This window comes from Malus sylvestris, chromosome 13 (assembly GCF_916048215.2).
Source record: "Malus sylvestris chromosome 13, drMalSylv7.2, whole genome shotgun sequence".
NCBI lineage: Eukaryota > Viridiplantae > Streptophyta > Magnoliopsida > Rosales > Rosaceae > Malus > Malus sylvestris.
In genome coordinates this window covers 5157169-5179910 of record NC_062272.1, presented here as the reverse complement: position 1 = coordinate 5179910, position 22742 = coordinate 5157169, and the positions used below count along the sequence as shown (strand labels likewise).

Below are 22742 nucleotides of genomic sequence, written 5' to 3'. Positions count from 1 at the left end.
GGGGCAGACGTATATATAGGGAAGATGGCGAACGAAGTCCCATATTGAACTGTGCGCACCCTCCATTAATTGTGGCCGACGTATCTCTAAAGAAAAAAAAGTAAAAAAAAAAAAAAAAGAAAGGCCCATTACAAACAAATTGAGGCCCAAGTTATGATCTTCTTTCTTTACCAATATGGCCCAATACATCATTTCCATCTTTTTCCTTTTAGTCATGCGAAATGTAATCGCATTTTCTGGATATATCCGTTTTGCCGCGTGATTTTGATGCTTGGATTGTGGATCGACCATCTCGACTCACAATTTTCATGATTAGATTGATGATGATGCATCTTCACTTGCTGACGTATTTGTTTACGATATTCGTCCATGCCGAATAATAACTCGAGCCAAATTATAGTTAGTTTATTAGGAGATTTAACCAACTTCTTAACCAATCAAATGTATTCAAAAGTTATGAATCAACTGACGACAATCCTACTTTCTTCTCCTAAATGTATGCTGTTCAACTGCATTCCTTAAAAGTTCGTTCATTCTATTGTGCTAAAAATATTCACGTGATAATTTTACAAGACAAAAAGGTAAAAAATAGTCCAATCCTGCATTGATATCATTGTCCAACCAGTTGGGCTGACCATGCCTTCCTGTAACACTACGCAGAATGCACACCGCCACAGTACTCAGATAAGTAGCCCCGGCCAAGCAAAGATAGGGCAGAGAATTCCCAATACTTCTCATCTTCTCAGAAAACTCTTGGTTGTAAAATTCAAGGAGCCCAACGACGCCAAACATCTCGCAAAGTCCGAGCAACATTTGCTGAGGAAATAGCCAAAAAACCGACGTGGCTACAACCCCGTTCGATGAAGCACTGTGATGTAGCCAAAGTTCTCCTTTGTTGCTCACTAAATGTGGGATCCCACCTTCACATTTAGTGAACTTTGTTAGGGCTCGTTGTAAGACACGGTTGTTCAACGTGAGGGAAATCAAGAGCGTCATAATTGACATCATTTTCGCCGATGCCAGGGATTCCGAAATTCAGTCCAATGTGACGATCCATTTTCATGGCTTGTGATACTAGTACTACTACAACTGTTGGTTCTTGGGCAAGGGCCAGCAAGCAGATGACACCAGAAACAAATACTGGGGAAGATTTTCATAACATGTATTACCTCTTCAACTTGTTGAATGCTACATAGCCTCGATGGAGTTGCACAAGACCCATCATCTTTTAGTTCATTGTCCACTACTCTAGCAGCTTTCTTCAAGAAGCTGGGAGCCAACAATTTAGAAATGAAAATTAGGCAGAAAATATCAGCAATGGAGGCACCAACGATTGTTAGTAAACAGTAGCTACATACCCAAATGCTATTTATGCTGGCAGCAGTAACCTGCTCCATGTGATACAAGAAAATGATTCAGACCTGCACACACACACAAAATAAAAATTTCATATATGAAAAAAACATGTGTAGCCAAAAATAATCATAAGGCGACATGTGGATTCTTGGATAAAATATGACAAAAATAACCTTGAGGCATACTGGGATTCCTACACGCGAGCAGCGGGCAATCATCCCTAGACCAAGTCAAAAGTGCCCAAAAAAGGTAACAAATTCAAAGTTATCTCATCCATCCTCATCTTAGGTAATTACTTCATAACCTATAAATTATTCATATAAATAGAGATTAATTGGCTAATTAATCCATTAATCACCAATTTAATCACCCATTATATCAAATAAGTCACCCAAATTAATCCCCAAAGCTAGTCAAAACCGGCCACCTCCCTTTGCTCCTTACCTTTCTTATTTTCTCCACTTTATTACCCAAATAAAGTTAGTCATCCAATTGGATAACCCCCATTTATTTCTTTCATATTTAATTAGCCAATAAATTGGCTAATTAAACCACAAATTCAACAAAAAATTCACAAGTTGGCCGGCCACTTTCTCTCCTAAGTGGACCAGCTTAGCCCTATAAATAGGCTCTCATTTTCACCAAACATTGATTCCAACACTTTGGCAAAAATCCCAAAATTCTCTAAACATTCTTTCTCTCTAAATTCTAACTTTGGCATCTGAGGTTTTTTGGCCAAAGCCCCCCCATTCATCGTGGGCACGTGAGGCTCTTGGCCTTAACCTAATGTGTTAATTGTTTTGTAGGTGCAAAATTGTCTAAGATCAAGGAGGAAGAAATTTGCATCCACAAAACATGCATATATATAATATATAATAAAAGAAAATGATTTCTACATATTTATTTTCCCCACTTGCAATTATTTTTTAGATTTGGATTGAATAATTCAAAGAATAATAAAAACCACATAATATACACACCTAAGATGTGAGGCATGGGCTTCCACTCGGGCATTGTTTGGTCGGTTTTGTGGCAATAATAATGGCTCGGAGGAAGGAGAGTGGTTATCATAAGAAGGGCAAGAAAAAGCTGCTGCAACTGCTCTTCTTATCCCTCGCCATTTGCTCTCTCTCTCTGTGATGTTAATTTGGAGCGTGATGAAGGAAGCTAATATACTTGTACAGGGAGAAATCCGGAGAAGGAGAAGCCACCTACCTTGGACATAACGGACACTCCCCCACCGCCCCCCCCCAAAAAAAAAAAAAACTACCCCCGACAATAAGGCATGCATCGTCCTTTTTTCCGTACTGAGTTGTCAAGCTCCTGAGGAGGAATGAGTTAATACGAGGAATCCAAGCCAAACTAGGCGACTCAAGCCAAAGTATAACTTAAAAAAAAAGAAAAAAAAAGAAAAGGAAAAAAAGAAATGAGATAGAGACATTGGAGCCAAATTAGGAGAAGTTCTTGGGCAGTTGGGGTTGGTGTGAGAAAGCGGGCGGGCCAAAATAAGGTAGGATTAGCATAACACATTAGGGTGTATGTGGTGTTTTTTTGTGTATCGAATTTGCACAAATACGTGGTACCAAATGTCGGATCTCATAATTTCTTTCAAATTAGGCATGTAAAAAGTGTTAAGTCCTAATGAGCGGGCTCGAGTTCGATACTATTTTTTAGATTGTGATTAATTCAGCCTAATTGTAAGATCGAACTTTATTTGGCTCATTTTTAAATGAATAGGACATGCGTTTTATACATAGGTCCTGGACCGATCATGAGTGTCATAAGAAATTTTTTTATCATCGAAAATATATTGCATGTTACGAGATTATAATACTTATCACAATATTAATTATACGAGTCTTTTGTCGTTTGAATGTAATGGTTGATTATTTTAGTGAGGGGACTAGTCTTTTGTCTCCCTCCTTGTTATTCTGTTGTAATCAGCCCTTATTTTTTAAATGATATGCTATCGGCGCTCTTCAAAAAAAAAAAAACATGAAGCCTAATTCGTTTTGTTAGGGTACTATACTAACTAACATGCATGTTTAGTTGGAATTGATCCCATAAACTAACCCCTTTTACTTGATAAATTTTTGGATAGGAGCTTCCACGCCCAAGGATGACACACAAGGGAGGACCTTTTGAATTCAAGCTCCACATGAAACCATTTTGGTGGACACAAACGCAGGTGGTTTATATATCTCAAATTAAATAGACATGTGATCTGACATTACTTAGTTAAAGAGAGACATTATCATGTAATTAGTAACATGACAATGACAAAAGCATTTAAGAGCAATGACAAGTGTTTAAATAATAAACCACTAAAATTATTCATTATTTCAAAAGAGAATCGAGCGTAGAATAAGATATGAGTCAATTCTTTTTTTATGTAGAACAAGATATGAGTCAATATCTCTTCCGTCGAGAATCTCTATCATTCTGCGGAATCCTTGGTCCTTTGCCCTCTTATCCTCTTCCAAGATGCATTGATTAACGATTAAAATATCAGACACAGTAATTAGCAAATAATTGTTTTTATTCTTAAAAATGGAAAACGCGCTTTGAATTTCTATTCGTACACCTTCGGCTTATTTCGCCTTTAATGCCTGTTTACGTGTCCCGGTGGTTTTGTTCGTTGCTTCGCTCCCCCTCCCCTCTTTTTTTCCATTTCTCCGCCTTCCACCCCCAATCTGTTCGTCGAAATGCCTGAGCCATGCTCTCTTCCACCACCGCCGCAAACCACCTGATCCTCCCGCCCTCCTCCTCCCCAGTTGTTGTCCCTCGCGCCTTTCCCTCGATTCTTTTCATCGGTAATTCAAGAGCAATAACCCGGCGGCTGCAGGGTCATCACCCGATAACCGGCTGTTCTTTGATTCTAGGGTTTTCAGAGTCGAGAGAAGGGTACAATTACAACGGGTTGTATTGTGGGTGTTCTGGGTTTGCGAGGCGGTGTAAAGATTGGGATGGCGAGGGGGATGATTTCACCTTGGAAGCTGAGATTCTGGAGTTCATGAAGAGCTCCAAGAAGCCCCAGGCGTTTCCGAGCAAGAAGGAGCTGTTGGAAGCTGGGAGAGATGATTTGGTCGATGCTATTACGAAGAAAGGCGGTTGGCTTTCGTTGGGTTGGGATTTGGAAGAAGAAGATAGAGCTCAAGAACGCAACTTTAGGAATAGGGATTCGACAATGGCGAAACAATTCGACAGCGGTGCCTCCAGCGGCAATCAAATTGGGGTTTCCGGCGTGGGTTCTTCGATTCTTGATGATTCTTCTCAAGCAGCATCGTCCTCTGGTCGATCACTGTGAGGATTCTGTTATAATTGAAACTTGTTCAAATTTTTAGATTTGTTTTTTTCCCAGGTATAATTATTCTTTTTGTTTTCTATGTCATTAATTTGGAAAGTGATGTGCAAACTGTGAAACTTTCATTGAATATTTGCACCATGGATATGTATTGTGTGGATGAGATTTGTTATCTAAAAAAAAGGCGAGGACAAGATATTCGTCGTTCATTGATACTCTATGTTTAACACTAGAATCGATGAATACTTGTTTGGGAAAGGGATTCAACTCAACTGTTGTATATATGTGTAGAGAAGCCGCTACAACAGAGGACGATACTGGAATTGCGGGTATATTGAATCGATTGGAGAAACAGAGAAATTTGACGCTTGGTTTGACTTTGAGAGAGAAAGAAGACTCAGCTGATGATGTAAGTTCGTTTAATTTACTTTGAAATTGATTGTGTCTTTTGGTGGGGTGATATTCTAGGGGAAAGCATTATGCAAAGTCCTGAAATTTTTACTTGTTTCCAGTTTACATACTTCTGTATACATTTATGGTGGTAAGCTGATGATATATATTTCAGAATTGAATTGCATTTTTGGTATATTTCGTGAGGATTGCATATGTCTAAAACAAAATCAATTCCAATTTATCAGCAAATGTTAATGAAACTTATTTTGTTCTTTCCACCATGAAGTTCATTTGAAACTTGAAAGAGAGGATAACTTTTATGTTGGCAGTCACAATGACAGCATCGGCATGAAAATAATTTGTTTTTAAGAGTTTGATGTGATTGTTTCCTTTGCATGTAGAAATTCTAAAACATAACGTGATGCATGTTGCATTGTAAAAGACAGTTGCTGGCCTTGACAAGCAGTGGACCTGCATCAGTAAACCCCACCAAAGCCATTCTTAACGATTCAAGAGACGGGTCTAATCACAACAGATCTCTTTCAAACATTGATGTGCTAAGAGGAGACTCACCCAGACCTGACATGTGGAGAACTTGGAGCACCCAGAGGGCTGGAGTTTCGGATCTGGATTTTGAAGGTATTTTATAGTTACTTGTTTTCAGTTTTCACTGGATTGAAGGTTCAATATTTGGTTCAAGTAACCTTTGATTGATGATATAATGTATGTAATGTACAGCTGATGAATTTTCTTGTGATAAAACGGGAGTGTCTGAGGATGTTTCAAGAGATCGCATATTTAAACTAAGAGCAAGAGCTAATGAACCCGATCGAAGGATTGAACTGGATTCTAATCAGAAAGGGATCAATCACAAGCAAATACGTAGTCACATCAAGCACCTTGAATCAGAGCTCATCTCTGCACTTCGTTTGTTGAGGTCTAAAACTGATGAAGCTGCATCACAGGAGGTGGGTATGAACAGTCTTCATTACAAAAATATTAAAATTATATCTAGTTTGAAAATTTTCACTCTAAAGTTTTAACTATGTATTCGCTTTCATTTTCTTTGCCATGGAACCCTTAAGTTTTGTTTGCATTCAGTTTCTCTTGGAAGCATTCTCATACGGTTATAATGTTTCTAGAGGATTCGTGTCATTATATTAAACACATTCTATATTTTTCATCAGGGTCATGAAAGCAACTCTGCAGATTTGCAGAACCTTGCTGATGCTTGGGAGTTTCAGGAAAATGAGATTATGCAAGCCCAGGACAAATTGCGTTCAACACGTGCCAAGTTAGCTGTTTTAGAAGGAAAGGTGGCAATGGCAATAATGTATGCACAGTTTCTGTTAGTTTAAAAACAAGACTATGACTTGCTTGACTATTGACATGTTACCCACCCATATCAGCGAAGCGCAAAAGATTGTGGAGGAGAAACAGAAGCGGATTAGTGATGCTCGCAGGGCCTTACGACTTCTTCGTACTGCATGCATTGTTTGGCCAAATTCAGCCTCAGAAGTGCTCATATCTGGATCATATGATGGTTGGACTACCCAGGTCTGATCTCCTCTTGAATTGATCAGTTAGGTTAGGCTTAAGTAATAAGAGTAGATGCATGTCCTTGTCCACTCATTCATTTATTTTCTTACTTTCCTTTCGTTATTAGATGAAGAAATACTGCAAACGATTAATAAGTTATTGTATCATGTGCATGTATTTTTTGTTTTATGAGGTAATTTATACTTGCATTTACCTACGTTTTCGAAATACCAGTACTACCACCATGTTTCTTAGCAGTGGTCTTCTACTTGCTTTTGTAATACAAATGTTGTTGCCTGGTTGGTTGCTTGCAGAGAAAGATGGAGAAGTCGAGAACAGGAGTCTTCTCTTTGTCCCTTAAATTGTATCCGGGCAGATACGAGGCAAGTAAATTTTGTTGTTATCCGGTTGAGCTTTTATATTTCCGGAACCCCATTGATTAATGTTTTTTGGATCTTGCATTTCAGATTAAGTTCATTGCCGATGGTGAATGGCGGGTTGATCCCCTACGCCCAATTGTTCGCAACAACGGGTATGAAAACAACGTCCTGATCATAACATAACACATGCAACTGAAGTCCCCAACAAGCATAAGAAGGTATTCATCGAGCAGAGACGGCAATTCTTCCCCAGATTCTTGAAGATATAGGCAGTAGATATTAACTAATGTGATTCTTTTATGTCATGATTCATATGTAACATCACCGTTGGCGTCTTTTCTTCTAATCTTCTTCATGTAAAGGCCGAATTTTTTAATTGTGACAAGTAATTCAATGGGAAAATTTCCGGAAAACTCTCACTTTTCTAGCTCTGATCGCAGACTCAATTTTAAGTATGCGGCTTTTTGTTTCGAAAGTAAAGTTGGTTGCTTGAGGCTGTTTTCACGACTTGAATCCGTGACCTTTCAGTCCAAAAAACATGACCCTGTAAACCTGCTACCGCATGAACTAGGTAAAGCTCAGGTAACTAGGTTGTTAATCAGTCTGAGAATGGCGACACGAAGTTGTAAACCCGCTACCGCAGTAAATCTCGATTGTGTCGGCTTCTTCCCGAAATTTGTGGCAGAAACTCACTTCTTGAGGACTCGTTTGGCATCTGTATTTCCCAAGCCAAGCTGACCATGTTCACCCCAACCCCATGTCTTAATCACTCCATCCTCGGTCACAATAGCAGAGTGCTCGGCTCCAGCTGCAATCTGCACACTTCTACTCTCACCGAGACCGGGGATTTTCTCCACGACAACTCACTTTGAATCTGTTGACAGAAAGAATCACACACGCAATCAGCAGCAATCACAATTCGAGCACGAAGATCATTCAGATACATTAAACTTACCAGAAATATCCAGTGTACTTTTCAGATCTGTACGATGAAATGCCTTAACCTGCTAAGTGCTTTAGTGGAGTCATTTTTTCAGGATTACTAAGGACTCCATGGTGATTTCCACCAAGCATATGAACTTCCGCACCTGTTTAAGATATATCCGAGGCAGGGCAGCTATTTTAAAACACGACATCTTTTCGCCACAGATGATGAATACACAGAACTAGTTAAAACATGAAATCAATGTGCATACCACTAATACTAAAGCATGATTCCATCCGACAGCAATTTTGGTAAACGAGAACGATGTAGGTAAACACTGTGGACAGTGAGTGCTTAAAGTGCAGCCAAACCCTCTTCCCCAAGTGTACCCCTCAGCTGACGCCATAGACAACAAAGAAAACAGCAATCAGAGAATCAAACTACCGAGGCAAATAGTGTTCAATCGGTACTTCCTACAGCACCGGCTTCTATACTATGTGGGAAACTATGGACCAAACTAGCATGGAAGTCCTTAGATCTTTCATGAACTGGTACATTTTTAAGCTGGACATTCGTATGACGAGCAATGTGATCAGCTTTATATGACCAAATCAAGAAAGGGGGATTTGCTGCACTCACCAGATAATGCTGCAGTATGATCTCCATTTGCAACGATGCTTGCAATTTTCACGCCTTCAAATCCATAAGTTCGCTCAGGAAAGACTAATTAATTTTATCTTACCTTTGGAGATACCCAGTTGATCACGCTTTCCAGAACCAAATCCATAAACTTCATCTCCTGAAACACCTGCAGCCTATTGATTGCAGAAAACATCACACACTACGACAAATGGGTCATATCGACAAATGGGTCACAAAACATATACATCCGCATAAAGGTGGTTTTTTTTATTTTTCGTTCCTAAGAAAAAAAAAAGGAAAAATATAGTATTTTTGTAATATTTAGACGGAAGCAAGGAAGAGACCTGAGGTCAAGGCGAGAACGTGAGCGCCGCCGCAGGCGAGGAAGGAGATGGGTCCGGCGGCAGAGGAGAGAGTAGGGAGGTGAAGCAGTTAAGGGACGTGCTCGTCCTGTAGCCTGCCCGTCCGCTCCTGCCCCCCAACTCCATATCTCTTGCTCGCTGCATGCTTCTTCTTGCTTTACTCCTCTGCTTTCTTCACTCTCTTCCATTACAACAATTCTCTGATTGCTCACTAGTCTCTGCTCTTTGTTTTCAATTACTTTGCTTTACAATTCTGTTCTATTAAACTGCTCGATCGTGGGGTCTTTAGGCTAAAGATCTTGGGCTTAAACATTTTCATAGCTTTTGAGATTTACATATATTTCTTGCAGTTGAGTTACAAATTCCCTCCGCCGCTTTCAAAGTTCTGATTTGAATATTTGATACAATCACCAAGATCTGCAGAGCTCCGTTCATGTTTTTGGGCAGCTGCCGTGTCCTCTCCTACTCATTAAAATCTGGCACTTGCCTCCAAGGCCGGGTATAGGTCCGCTGCTTAAATCTAACCCAACAAACAGAATGCAATCACATTCACAATCAGAACAACAACATTGTTGAACAGCTGAAGGCTTGAAGCAAATATAGTACTGCATTGCGTTATTCACAACATGGAGCAGCCTAATTCATTAAAATATAAAACAAAAGAGCATACAGAATCACAAACCAAACAAATGCAAAACATCGGATTCACAAACAAACATAAAACATCAATCATCAATGATCTGAAAGCCAAACCTTTTATCTCTGCTAACTCAAGCAACTTCATACCCACTCATATCTCTATGAACTAAAACCCATAGCTAATGTTACAAAACTAAACCCTCCAAATCCCAAAACGCAGCTGATAGTATTACAGGATATCATCATAAGCAACGATTTCTCTGGGTTTGGAAGGCGCATCCAACGCCGACGAAGAACTCTCAGCAGCAGTGGCAGGAACAGCAGTAGCGCCGCCTCTGGGATTCACTATTGCCGAAGCAAGCTTGTTCCCTCTGCCGCGCCCCCTCAGCGGCACCTCCGCCCTCACAAGATTCGAACTTGCCGACGACCCGGAACCGGAATCTCTATTTTCAGCACCAGCTCCGACTCCCTTCCGCCATTGGGCAAGTGGGTCCGTCGCCCAAAGCACCTGCAGCTGCGGCAAAACCCCAGATTTCAACAAATATTCGAAAACCCAGAAACTAAATAGTAAAAAGAAAGCTTCTTTGGGTCAATTGAAGAGGAAAGATCAGTACTTTTTTGGATTCGATGGTGATACCGAATGATGGGTCGAGAGAGGCAGCGATGGCGGCTTGAGCGGAGTCGGCGGCACGGTAGGTGACGTAGCCGACCGCGTCGCGGTCAATGCGGATGCGGGAGATGGGTCCATAGATCTCGAACCGGGACTTGAGGTCTAGGACAGAGCAGTCGGGCGGGAGACCTGTTACGATCAGAGCCGGCGGCGGCGGTTGCTTGTAAGTGGGTTTGTCGAGCTCGGGTTCGGGTTCCGGATGTGGAGGCAGGGGACGACGGCGTTTCGATCCGGAGTAGGGGGCGTGGCGGGAGAAGTAGGGTTTGTCTCTCTTCCGGCTCATGGTGTTAGATGTGCGAGTTCACAGTGTAGTTCCCGGCGTTCTTGCGATAGTGGAAGCGTATGACATGCGAGTTTGGAGTTTGACCGTCAAAGTGGGTTGACTATTGGTGTCATTGAACAGTAAAAAGTCATGGAATCCTTTTATTTCTTCGAGTAGAAAATATCTTTCCTTCTTTTGGGTAAATATCTATCGGAAAATGAATAGGAAACATATTTTGTACGGTTCACCAAGAAAAATAAAATGCAATGGCATGAGATTATCATTCGAATTCGAGTGCACAAAATGAGTGGATATGTTCAAACAATTATGACAATGTTTATTTTTTATTTGTAGTCACTTTTCTTCGTTTGGTACGATATTGTATCGGATCATGATGAAGAATAATCAATTCACCATTATCACAAACTCCATCACTCACTTCTTACTTAAAATCACCAGGAAGCAGATTTAACAAAAAAAAAAAAAAAACAATTAGTTGCATGGTTGATTACCGCGCACGTTGAAGAAGAAGAAATAGGAGAAAAGTTATACATTTCAAGGGAACCATACCATTTTTTAAAGAGTTTTAAAGTTAGTTATTATTTCTTAAAATAATAACAAGACCATTAACTCTCGGACTTGGATTGTCTGCCCTCCAATTTCTGTGCCCTCCTCGTGCCCTCCTGTTTTTGTGGTCACGGTTAAGCCATGTCAACATTTTATATTACTATTTCTTTTTGTTTTATTATTTTTATAAAAAAATAATATAAAATATTGACGTGGCTTAACCGTGACCACACAAAACAGGAGGGCACGGGGAGGGCACCTAAATGGGAGGGCATACAATCCAAGTCCTTAACTCTCTCACCTCCCGTACTTCTTAGAAGTTTTACCTCATAATCCTATACTTACATGATTTAACCCTACGTTGAATATAACAATATTAACTTAAATATACAATTAAAATATAACAAAGTGTGAGAATGTATGCTAAACACACAATGTGTACAGGTTTACCTCCACAAAATGCCTCACTTAAAAAAAATTTGACGTCGCAATTTCACAAATACTTCATCTACCACTACTTAGTTGTGTCTTAAAAAGTAATTTTTTAGCAGTTATGTCAATGTCACGAATCATTCTGGTTAAAAAACTTTTAATTTATTTGATTGTTAAATTTGAAGGTATTTGTGTCTATTTAAGTGGAATTTTAATTACATTTGAAAGTTTTTATAAAAAAAAGGACATTTTTAAAATTAAATTACATTTGAAAGTTTTTATAAAAAAAAGGACATTTTTAAAATTAAGGCTTAGTTTTTTTGCTATATTTGATAAATACTCAACTCATTCACACTCCAAACATTCTGATGGTGTTCATAAATCCCTGCCTGGACGCGGTAAAATCCTCACTCAGAGAAGTAACTCCCCAACAGAAACCCCCTAAAACCTTGCCTCAATTCGCAAGTCACAATCCTCCTTGGGTTCTATCGTCCACCTAACTCTGCAGCAATGGCTGCATCTCTATCAGCATCCACATCGCCATTGACGTCAAATTTGTCTCTCAGAAAAACCCACTTCGTATTTTCACCGCAAAATAGCCGTCCAATCATTACCCTCATCAAACAATCCCCTTCCAGCCCCAATGCTGAGTTGAAGTTTCAAACTTTGCCCAATTTAAACCCCTCTATTGTAATTTCACCCCTCGCTCGCGCTGCATCACGAGTTTCCTCACGTGGGTTTCTTGAAACAGACGAGGAAGATGAGCTTTTGCCGTTGTTTGAGCGGCCGGTCAAATTTGCCCTTTGGGTTTTGGTCTGGGCATCTGTGTCGCTTGCTTTGTTCGCGGCTTCCGGAAATGCAAATGCTGCTGCTGCGGCGGCTGCGGATTCAATCAGAGCCTCCAACTTTGGCCTGAAGATTGCGACGGCGCTTCGAAGCTCCGGCTGGCCTGATGAGGCTGTGGTGTTTGCTCTGGCCACACTTCCGGTCATCGAGCTTCGTGGGGCTATTCCTGTTGGTTACTGGATGCAGCTTAAGCCTGTTCTGCTAACAGTTCTATCTGTTATTGGGTTAGTCATTTTTCTCCACTATAGCCATTTTCGACATTTTACTTGATTTTTGTTGGGATTTTGTTTCACCAACGTTGTTTGACAGGTCTCTAATGATTGATTTGTGTCTGTTTTATAGAATGTGCCTGCTTATGGAAATATTTGTGCAATGTGGTTCTTAACTTTTAAACAATTTATACATTCAGCATTTTCCTTGTTGAAGAATGTAAAACGTCCCACGTCGGTAAATTGACAAAATGAAATATAGTATATAGGTGTGATTAGTAGTAGGCCGCTAGTATGTCAGTCTGAAATCCTGACGCTCGTAATGGCCTATTGGCTTTTGCCCATTTGATCAAAAGGGTGCTTCAAGTTTCAGCATTTTACCTTTATGCACTATCTATGGCATTTTCGTGTACAATGTGATATTTGTGATCCTAAGAAGAGTAGTTTAGTCAAATTTTTCATTGAAATTCACAAAGTTAGGGATTGACAGAGTTTGGGACTATGCATCTGTAGGAACATGATTCCTGTGCCCTTCATCATACTTTACCTGAAGAGATTTGCATCTTTCCTTGCTGGAAAGAACAAGGCTGCAGCTCGGTTCCTTGACTTGCTGTTTGTGAGGGCTAAAGAGAAAGCTGGCCCTGTAGAGGAGTTCCAATGGCTTGGTCTGATGCTGTTTGTGGCTGTGCCTTTCCCGGGAACAGGAGCATGGACAGGGGCCATCATAGCTTCCATTCTCGACATGCCATTCTGGTCAGCGGTGTCTGCAAATTTCTTTGGTGTTGTGTTGGCCGGGCTTCTGGTAAATTTGCTGGTGAACCTTGGCCTCAAATATGCAGTTGTTACTGGTATTGTCCTCTTCTTTATTTCCACATTCATGTGGAGCATCCTTCGGAATCTTAAGAAGTCTTTAAGCTCATCAAACTGACATGAAATTTTAAATTTGTTACCGACGATTGAATTTTTGAGCTTGTATACATTCTCTATTCGCTTCTACATGTTCATTTGTGTCAAATTTTCAAAGCATAGTTTGACTAATTACACAACATGGTGTAGAAGTTCTATGAATACCCTCGTATTTTGTTACTAATATGATTTGTTCAGTTGTGGTTCGGGGCAATCAAAGCACATGTATCGAAACTGAGTTGCTACAATCTACGATATGCTTACCTTTCGATTGAGTTTTGTCTTGTCATTTGATGAATATCGCATTTTGTTTGTCTGTTAAACACAATGATTGGGAACATGTGGGATAGGTTTAATCATCGATCGAAATCTATCCACTCTGCTTGTCTAAATCTATTTCTCAAGCACTGGTAAACAATTCCAGAATGTGTTTAGCCTCGCTGAATATGAAGTGATTGTCCAACCCTTGATCTCAAGCACTTGTATCTTTGTCAATCTATGGTTATGGTACCCCGGCAACTTGTAATAATGAACCATTCTAGCATTGGAGGGAATTTTCTTTACTCCTCGGGTTTGTACAATCATGTGTCTATCTCTGTCTGTCTCCCGTCTTGGCACATGATGAAAGAGACTTGTGCATGTTTGTATATAACCGGTGACACATGAGAATCTCAAGGAGTTGGGAGTTGAGCATTCTTGTTTTGAAAGGAATGACTTGGTGTCAAGTGCCAACTCTTCTTATTGGGCTTTAGGATTGGATTGCTTTTTGCTTGAGTGATTTGTAGGTATCTTTAAGTGGCCCAAAGTAAGGTTGAGCATGTGAGGACCAAAATCCTTCTAGCTTTATGCATGGGAGTGAAAATATTTAAGTGTTTTTGGTAAAAATATTTAAAAGTATTTTTTGTGAAAATAATTAAATTTGTTTGGAATCGTTTTTTAAATTGTTAAAAACGTTTTTGGTGAAAATATATTTGGAACCAATTCTTAGTAAAAACGCAGGTAAATTCTGGAAAAACACTTTAAGTGCTTTCAAGCGTAAAAATATTATTTACAAGCGCTTTTAGTTATATTAAAAGTACTTTCAAATGAGCTCTAACCCAAAGCATAAAAGTGTCAATTACATGAAATGGGCTCACCCTTTCACTCCAACCATATAAATATGGGTAATACTAGAGAAACCGAATAATGTGGTTGTTGATGATTGATGTATTACTTAAGTGTTAATTAACATGCTTATTTCTTATTGGTGACATATCATTTGATTTGCAAATTTAATTTAAAATTTTGGTCTCTCTAGTATCATCCTATAAACATTATGTGAAACAAAACTTACACTTAACATTGCACGTCACATTGTATTATCAAATAAAGATGTTAATCAGCTTGCCTAGCCACTGTCCTGCTATGCATAGAGCAAATCGGGAAGAGATCCTCTCCAGATCTCTCCCACCAAAGTCCACCAATCAATAAATCCGGATCCTTAAAATTTAATACAACGGCTACAAATATGGGTTCTCTTAAAAAGTTATAATAATTTTAGTCGTTGGATCAAATTTAAAGAGTTCAGATTAATTGATTGGATGAATTTGGTGGAAGAGATCCGGAGAGGTGTAGTCACTGGCCCACTTCGATCGTTGAATCAGCTGACGAGGTGTGGGCGGCCACGTGGGTATTAGAACCAACGAAAGAGACCGTACACGTGTGCCATCGCCGGGAGAGGAGCGTCGATGGTCCCGCAGGGACAGACCTGTCAATACAAACAAAAGCCCATATCACATTCCGGGGCCCAATTTCGACACATCGCCCACCCACTTGCTTTCTTATCCTGCGCCTCTCCTGAAACAGACTACGGAAAGGGACCCTTGTTCAGTGGGCCCAGCCTTCACTTTCTGAACCACCATGGCCTGCTTGCCACGTAGCACGCTATACATCCACGGCCCGAATGTGGGCCTGGCCCATTAAAGTGCCTATGGTGTTGTGCTCTCCCAGTAGACAGTTGCCACGTCTATGGTCTACGTTCTAGGCTTCTAGCCCCTTCTGCTACTTGTGGAGAATGTGATTGTCTGCTTCGATATGATTTTGAGATCGTCAGTAATGTGTGGTGGTCTAATTAGAAGAAAAAAAATTAAGACTTTGATACGGTTTTTAGTTATAAATATTTTTTGATTGAAATCTTATTGATTTTTAATTTTTGATCGAGATTCTTGAAATAAATGTGATAATTTATTTATTTGTACGCTACTATATTTTTTAAATTAGAAAATAGAAATTTTAGTTGTTTATATAAATGAGATTTTAAATAAAAAACCATAATTTGTGGGATTAAAAATATTAAAATATAAATATACTATTGTGTGTGTATAAACATGGGTACATTCATCAAAATTAACCAAAAAAATATTGTATCAAAACATGGGTACATTCTTCAAAATCACAAAAAAAAACAAAAAATTAGGCTTAATAACATTAGTAAATTTGTTCGATTAAACTTGACATTGATACATTTTAAAATCAAAGAAAAAAGAATGTGGGTAAGTTTAAAAATGGATTAGAAAAAAAAATTAAATAGATTTTATATAAAAAAAAGGGTACATTTTACATATAACAAATTGGTATATTTAAGAATGAGTACATTTTAAGATTAAAATTTTTTACATGAATGGGTACATATAATTATCATGGGTACATATAGCAAAATAAAAAGATATATGGGTACAAATACAAATAAACTTTAAAAAATATGGGCACAAAATAAATTAATAAATGGGTACAAATTAAAATTGAAAAGAAAATTGGTACAAATTAAAAAAAAATTACAAATTAAAAATAGGTACAAACTAAAATTAAAAATATATGATAAAAAATTTAGTCATAAATATAAATATAATAATTGTAACTTTTTTAACATTAAATGAATATATTTAGAAATAAAAAAAAATATTTTATTATTAAAACAATTAATTATGTTATTAATATCTAAGGACCTTGATCAAAAATTGAAAAGGAATAAGATTTTAATTAATAAAGTAGCAAAAAGAAGGATGAGAACCTAATTTCTCAAAAAAAATAAATCTAAAAGTTAGAAAAACTGAAGTGGCCAATGGCTGTGTCCACGTGGCATAGCTTGCCAACTATGAAATGGATGTGTCCACGTGGCGTTGCTTGCCAACCGTGAACTACTTGTTGGGGAGATTTCTTGAGCCATTAGAAGTCGTAGTGTGGTCGCTGTTGGAGTTCTCACACTCCACACGGAACACATTTGACTTGTGGTTGGGTTCGAATTTGCAAGAAAAACTTCGATGGAGCAGTCGAACAATATGTGTTGGTGGTTTCATTCGATCCTGCTAATTATATCGGTATGATAAAAGCAATTCTAATCCCGAAGTTTATCTCTAGGGGTATGATATCCACACATCTCTTTTTACTTCTCCCATACATTTTTTGTTTTCAGTCGTCGGATCAGATGAATTGAAGAAGATCAACGAACAGAAATTAACAAGGGACGTATGAGAAGTAAAAAATGGTGGATGGATAGCACACCCCTATCCCTGTAGCTGAGAAGATGAACTAAACTGCCCCAAATGTACAAGTCAATAGTTTGCTTGAGTGAATTGGGAATGTTTGTTATGACAAAAACTCTTCCTAACCCTCTATTGAATTTGTTTTTTCCCAATTGAGTAGGGGATGTTTGGGAGGTGAAGTTTCCACTTTTCTATCCCATTGCTTCCAACAAGCAATCATTAGTCAGATTTAGGGTTGGATATATCATACAATGCAATAAGGTTCGCCTTAAAAATAGACAAAGTATTTAATAAAACTTCATAAACACGATTAAAAAGTTTTTCGCTTATTAAATTAAAGCAATTTGGAAAATAACTCCTATTACTTCGGAGTTTACACAGTAGTTCAACTTGAGTGGCCGCATGTTTTATCTTACTCTTTGCTTCTTGAGAAACGCTAGCGATCTTTCTCTTATGACTTATTCAATTTGCATTTTTCATTCATTTAACGTAACGTGAACTCAATTATCTCTTAAAACTAGTGTAAATAGAAATAATAATAAAAAAGAATAAAAAACTCAACCCTCCTCCCCAAACTTGTCGTTCATCTTCCCAGTATCATTTTACGGAGTAGGATTATCTTCCCTCTTATTTATCTTTCCTTCCCTCTCCTCTTCCCACACTTTGCTTATTCTTTTTTTGTCTCTATAAAAAAATCAATATAAGATGTTGATATGATTTAATAGGAGGAAAGAAATTAAGATGAGAGAGAATCCTCCTGCTTTTCTTTAACTATCAAATTGCAGAAAACATCAAAATCCATGAATTCAAACGAGTAGAGATCCTATCCAAATCTCTTCCACCAAGGTCACTAGATCAAGTGATCCGGTCTTTTGAAATTTCATCAAACGGTCCATAATTTTTTACCCCTTAAAAGTTATAATAATTTTTTGCAGTTGGATGAAATTTCAAATACCAAATCACCTATTCAGACAAGGATCTCTTCTCAATTCAAATAGCCAAATCACCTATTCACCACATTTTTACACTAAAAAGTCAATCATGATATTATTCATTTTACCCTTTATTTTACCTTTATTGTTAAAATTCAAAGTTTTTAAGTTTTTTTTATTATTTTTCCTAATTTTATAAGGTTACAAAAATCAAACAATCACCGCACCCAAATCGAACCCTCAAACACACATCGCATAAAGCAATATATACGATGCATACTTAAAAAAATCCTCGATTAAGCACCGTACTTTCAGTCAAAAGTTAAGTTCTTCTTCATTGGTGTCAAATCAAAGTGAATGGTATTTTCTCTTTCACCCAACAAGTTCAAATTTTTCACATCAAACCAAAGCTGCTGCTGTTTTTTTTTTTTTCACGTGAAGTGTGACAAACCAATAGGACTCACCTCTCTCTTTAAGCAACCTCCTCCATTTTAATATTTGGGCATGGACCATGCATGATGCAATCTATATTCCATAAAATTAATTAAATAAATCATGGGACCATATCCTTATGTATTATATTCCCTCATTAGGGTTTGTTTTACAATTTCAAGGACTCGATTTCTTGTGCAACATCCCAGGCTTGCATCAGCAAGATTTTTCTGCAACGGACGCAATCTTGAGGACAAATGCAAACATATGGATTAGAAATATGTATATAATAAAGTCGCAATATTAGAAAAATGTATATACAACTGTTGAAATATTTTACATATTTTTTATATAAAAATATTAGTTATGAAATTGACGGTTTTGTTTTTACCCAAAAAATTAGGCATTCCACAGAGATTAGTAGAATTAATTTTCAGTGGAGGCCATGAAGACAAAAGGCAATTTAAGAATCAAATGACACACGCATGTGGAAGGTCTCTCCTTTTTCGATATGAGATTAATTTTTAATACGTTTGTACGATGAATTTTCAAGCCTAATACGTGAACAACACAAATCGCTAACTGTTGGGCTCTACACCTGGGACAATTTACTCTGATATTATGAAGAAAGTTGAAGTTCTATCGTAAAACTAATTGGTAATATGGATAATAACTTAATTACTTACTTATAAACACATATGATATCTTCTTCTTTTTTCCGAGATAGAATTAATACTCTCAACACACTCGTCCTCCCAAATGCCACAATCAAATGTCATACTCGCTCGACTATAAAATTGAAGTTAAGTTGCATAATTAGTCTGAACCTGTAAAATACTTACACTTTAAGAGTAGTGCTATGGTAATCAAAATTTTGAACCAAATTTACAAATCAAATGATGTGTTACCAATTAAAAATAAGCATGTTAACCAATACTTAAACAATAATTCAATCATCAATAATCACATCATTTCGTTTGTAAATTCAGTTTAAAAATTTTAATCTCTCTAATACTATCTCACTTTAAATAACGTAAACAAGGTGTCAACATCCCCAATAAGCTATCGGATCTGGGTTGTCCAAAAAGTCCTTTCCAATCACACACAAGTAATTGTCACCGAAGACGAACCATACCAGAAAATTTGACTTTATGAAAGCTCTATTTCTGTAAATTTCCACCATCTTTTTCAAGTGTAAAATAATACTTGTCTTGGCCGTTACTTCACAAGGACGCAGCATTCAACACATTAGTTTACAACAAAAATTAAAATATTGGTGATATTTATTTGATCCCCTCTGGAGTGCGTGTGCTATGTTGAACAACATGGTTATAATTCGATTTTAATGTAATCTTTCCTAGAAATCCAAAGATTAAAAGAATAGAATTTTAACGAAATATTTTTGGTACTGTACATTTTTAATGAAAAATCACATTTTTATCTTTTCTTGGTACTATTCGCTACACCTTTATTTGTCATTTTTTATTATTAAAACTAAAGTTTTTTTTTAGACTTTTCGTTAGATTTCTTTTAAAAGAATATGTGTAAATAATTCTCTATTATCGAAAACTCTTTTAAAATATGACTTTTTATGAACTCTATCTCATCTCATGTTTTTGACATAATATTTTATAATATTATCATAAAATTTGACATTAAACTTAACGTGACAGAATTCGTGAAGAGCCCCACTTTTAAAAACGGTCGTTCTCAGCTTTATTTTTGGTTTGTTTACTGTATTTTCGTTGGGGCTGCCTATCTTAATGCAGAAGAATCGATTTAAAACACAGGTTATCGAATGCAGCAGCATGATCTAGTTCCAGAATATGCATTAAGATACGATTTTTCCCTTCCTTTGCACTAAAATTCCATATGTTCTTATCTTTTCATGTCGATATTGTTTTCCAATTAGGGACATGACGATTCAAACTTAAAATCTCTCACAGCACTGAATGAAAAACCATGTCGTATCATAAACCCGTAAGCATAAACATAATTAGTGGCATAATGATTGGATACATTAATTACAACTGGCAACTAACTAGATAGTGCAAAGAAATGGAGCGGCAGTCTGCTGTGAAACGTGATTTCTCTCTCTCAGTAAGGCCAGAAACAAAAGGGCTGCTGATCCTGATCGTCCAAAGGGATGTACCCAAAATTACTAGAGCTTGGAGGGGGTAAATCATCATAGCAGCAATCTTCAAGCTTTAACAAGTTTGGTGGTGGTGGGGGCAGAAGGGTCTTTCCCAGATCATCATCTTCATCCTGCGAGAAATCTGATTGATCAGCTGGTTCAAACACATGGGAGGAATCCGCCGGCTCTAACAATGATGAATGGTTTTCAGTGCAGTGCGGGCTGTCCGAGTCAAAGACATCGCTTTTTGCAGAACTTGCATCCTCTTGCTTGCACACCACCATTGCCACTTTGGTCACATTTTCTGAACCCGCATTCAGAATTGCATTCCGAGGCTCCAAATCCGATGTATTGATCGCATCCTGTGAATCCGAATTTCCCTTTCCTGGTTTTCCTTTCTCTCTCGAAAGCAAAATATCCTTGATGGAATCAATCTGTTAACACGTAACAAAACCAAACAACTACTAGTTACTCAAAACTAAATTCTAGAGTACACCAAAGTATGACAGACATAGCTGAATTTAACGGCTGAATGTGCGCTCCAGAACCGAGCTTATCAGCCGAATGTGAGTGATTAAAAGGCTATGCATACTGAATTGAGGAGTTTGTTATACCTCATTCTTCAAACTTCCATTCTCCTTGAGGAGATTATCAGCATCAACCTTGAGCTTACCATAGCTAGCTTTCAATGAATCATAGTCCTTTTCCAACTGCTTGTTCTTATACCGCGCCCGCCGGTTTTGAAACCAGATTGCTACCTGGCGAGGCTGCAAGCCAAGTTCTTTAGCAAGTTGCACCTTCCTCTCCGGTTCAAGCTTGTTTTCTGACTCAAAATTCTTCTCCAGAAACTGAACTTGATTCGCCGTGAGCCGCCTTTTCTTTCCGGGCTGATGAAGGTAGCTACCGTCATAATCCTCATCCTCATTTTCTTCTTTAGGTTGGAAGAATGGCCTATCCAATGAATCCCCTCCACTTACATTTCCAAAATTAACCATTGAATTTGAGGCTGCATAGTAAAAAGGTGCAACCAAATTATGAAAGTCCTCCAATTTTGTTGACGGACTGAAACTATTCATCATGTCAGCAAAAAACTTTGATCCTTCAAACTTCACTTGCAAAAAGCTTCAAACTTTCCATCTAAACATGCAAAAAGCTTCAAGCTTTCTATCTAAAAATCCAAAAAGCTCCAAACTTCCAATCTTTTACGTGTTAATTAAGCAAGTACTGGCAACATTTAATAGAAAAAGTGCTAAACTTTGGTGAATAGTAGGAGAATTCTGCTACAAAAACTCGATTTTTGACAAATTAGTGCGTTGATTCAGATGATAAGTGTGGAAGTTTCAAGCTTTAACATTAATCCATCAAGTCAACCAAGAAAACCCCACGAGTCAATTTCTCAGAAAAGAAATACGAAATCAGAAAGGCTACAATCCCAACAAATAAAATAGCATAAAATAAAATGCAAGGCAGATAAAAAATTTACCATGAAAAGAAGAGGAAGGATTGGGAATCCAGAGAGACTCGAGAACGTCAGAAGAGCGAGGATGCTTTTCGTTTCGAAAAGTTACTTTCATGTCCGCAGAAGAAGAAGAAGAAGAACCGTAGAGTTTCCCACTCGCCATATATTAATGCAATCAGTTTACAAAAATCAAATGATGTGTGTGTAATTAATCGAATTATCAGGGGCTTAAGGGTGGTGGGTTTAATGTGAGGATTACTGCAATGTGGAAAGTGTGAGAGAAAGTGGAGCTCACATCCATCACTCTTGTGAGAGTAAAGAGCTTGGGGTGAGAGAGGAAAATGGTAAAATCATGGGGTTGTTTTGCAGAAGAAGAAAGAGTTGTTTTTGTTCTGCTGCTGCAAGTTTCTGCTTTTTCTATGGTTGGGAACTTGTGAAAGCCAGAAATTTTAAAACTTTGGAGGGGAGAGAGAGAGAGAGAGAGAGAGAGAGAGAGGGGAGATTCTTCTATTGGGGAAAGAGCTTATTGGTGGGGTTATAAAAGGAGCTTTGGTGAAGAGACGGGAGGCTTTCTTTTCTTGGGGGAGAGTAGACCGGTGGATGGAATTACCGAATGGCCCCCTTCTGGTTTCTCTTATCCAATTTGTTGCTTGCATTTTTAGAAAATTGAGAAAAATAATGATGAATCTTGTTTTAAACTAACAAATAATTGGATAATCTTCAATGTTCATATAAAAAAATTAGTGGTTAAATTAGTGACAAAATTTGAGATTTGCCACTTGTTTTGTTAAGGTAAAAAGTTCTGGGTCCAAAGTATTTGATCTGTTCGTTT

General features: G+C 37.9%; 4 protein-coding genes and 1 long non-coding RNA gene across 6 annotated transcripts; 2 read left to right on the top strand and 3 right to left on the bottom strand.

The window, feature by feature from the left end:
- The first annotated feature begins 3801 nt into the window (after positions 1-3801).
- LOC126597251 (protein PTST homolog 2, chloroplastic-like) lies at positions 3802-7385 on the top strand. Of its 2 annotated transcripts, XM_050264035.1 has the most exons (8): positions 3809-4659; positions 4952-5069; positions 5500-5692; positions 5792-6021; positions 6241-6386; positions 6463-6610; positions 6907-6975; positions 7060-7385. In XM_050264035.1, the coding sequence occupies exons 1-8, from the start codon at positions 4073-4075 to the stop codon at positions 7153-7155; spliced, it is 1587 nt and encodes a 528-aa protein (XP_050119992.1). In that variant the 5' UTR covers positions 3809-4072; the 3' UTR covers positions 7156-7385. The 2 variants fall into 2 exon arrangements, 1 of the variants encoding a protein (XP_050119992.1); XR_007614184.1 differs by lacking the exon at positions 7060-7385 and having other exon boundaries at positions 3802-4659; positions 6241-6369.
- Positions 7227-8152, bottom strand: LOC126597256 (uncharacterized). Its single transcript, XR_007614186.1, has 2 exons — positions 7928-8152; positions 7227-7846 (listed from the first exon to the last, which is right to left on the bottom strand). It is a non-coding gene; the product is annotated as an uncharacterized LOC126597256 (long non-coding RNA).
- A 1337-nt stretch (positions 8153-9489) lies between these two features.
- Positions 9490-10626, bottom strand: LOC126597255 (uncharacterized protein At1g27050-like). Its single transcript, XM_050264039.1, has 2 exons — positions 10155-10626; positions 9490-10054 (listed from the first exon to the last, which is right to left on the bottom strand). The coding sequence occupies exons 1-2, from the start codon at positions 10491-10493 to the stop codon at positions 9770-9772; spliced, it is 624 nt and encodes a 207-aa protein (XP_050119996.1). The 5' UTR covers positions 10494-10626; the 3' UTR covers positions 9490-9769.
- A 1198-nt stretch (positions 10627-11824) lies between these two features.
- LOC126597254 (uncharacterized) lies at positions 11825-13707 on the top strand. Its single transcript, XM_050264038.1, has 2 exons — positions 11825-12541; positions 13040-13707. Exons 1-2 carry the CDS (start codon positions 11982-11984, stop codon positions 13452-13454), a joined length of 975 nt encoding a protein of 324 aa, XP_050119995.1. The 5' UTR covers positions 11825-11981; the 3' UTR covers positions 13455-13707.
- A 6559-nt stretch (positions 13708-20266) lies between these two features.
- On the bottom strand, positions 20267-22433 carry LOC126597253 (homeobox-leucine zipper protein HAT5-like). Its single transcript, XM_050264037.1, has 3 exons — positions 21935-22433; positions 21066-21457; positions 20267-20885 (listed from the first exon to the last, which is right to left on the bottom strand). The coding sequence occupies exons 1-3, from the start codon at positions 22071-22073 to the stop codon at positions 20415-20417; spliced, it is 1002 nt and encodes a 333-aa protein (XP_050119994.1). The 5' UTR covers positions 22074-22433; the 3' UTR covers positions 20267-20414.
- Positions 22434-22742: the final 309 nt, after the last annotated feature.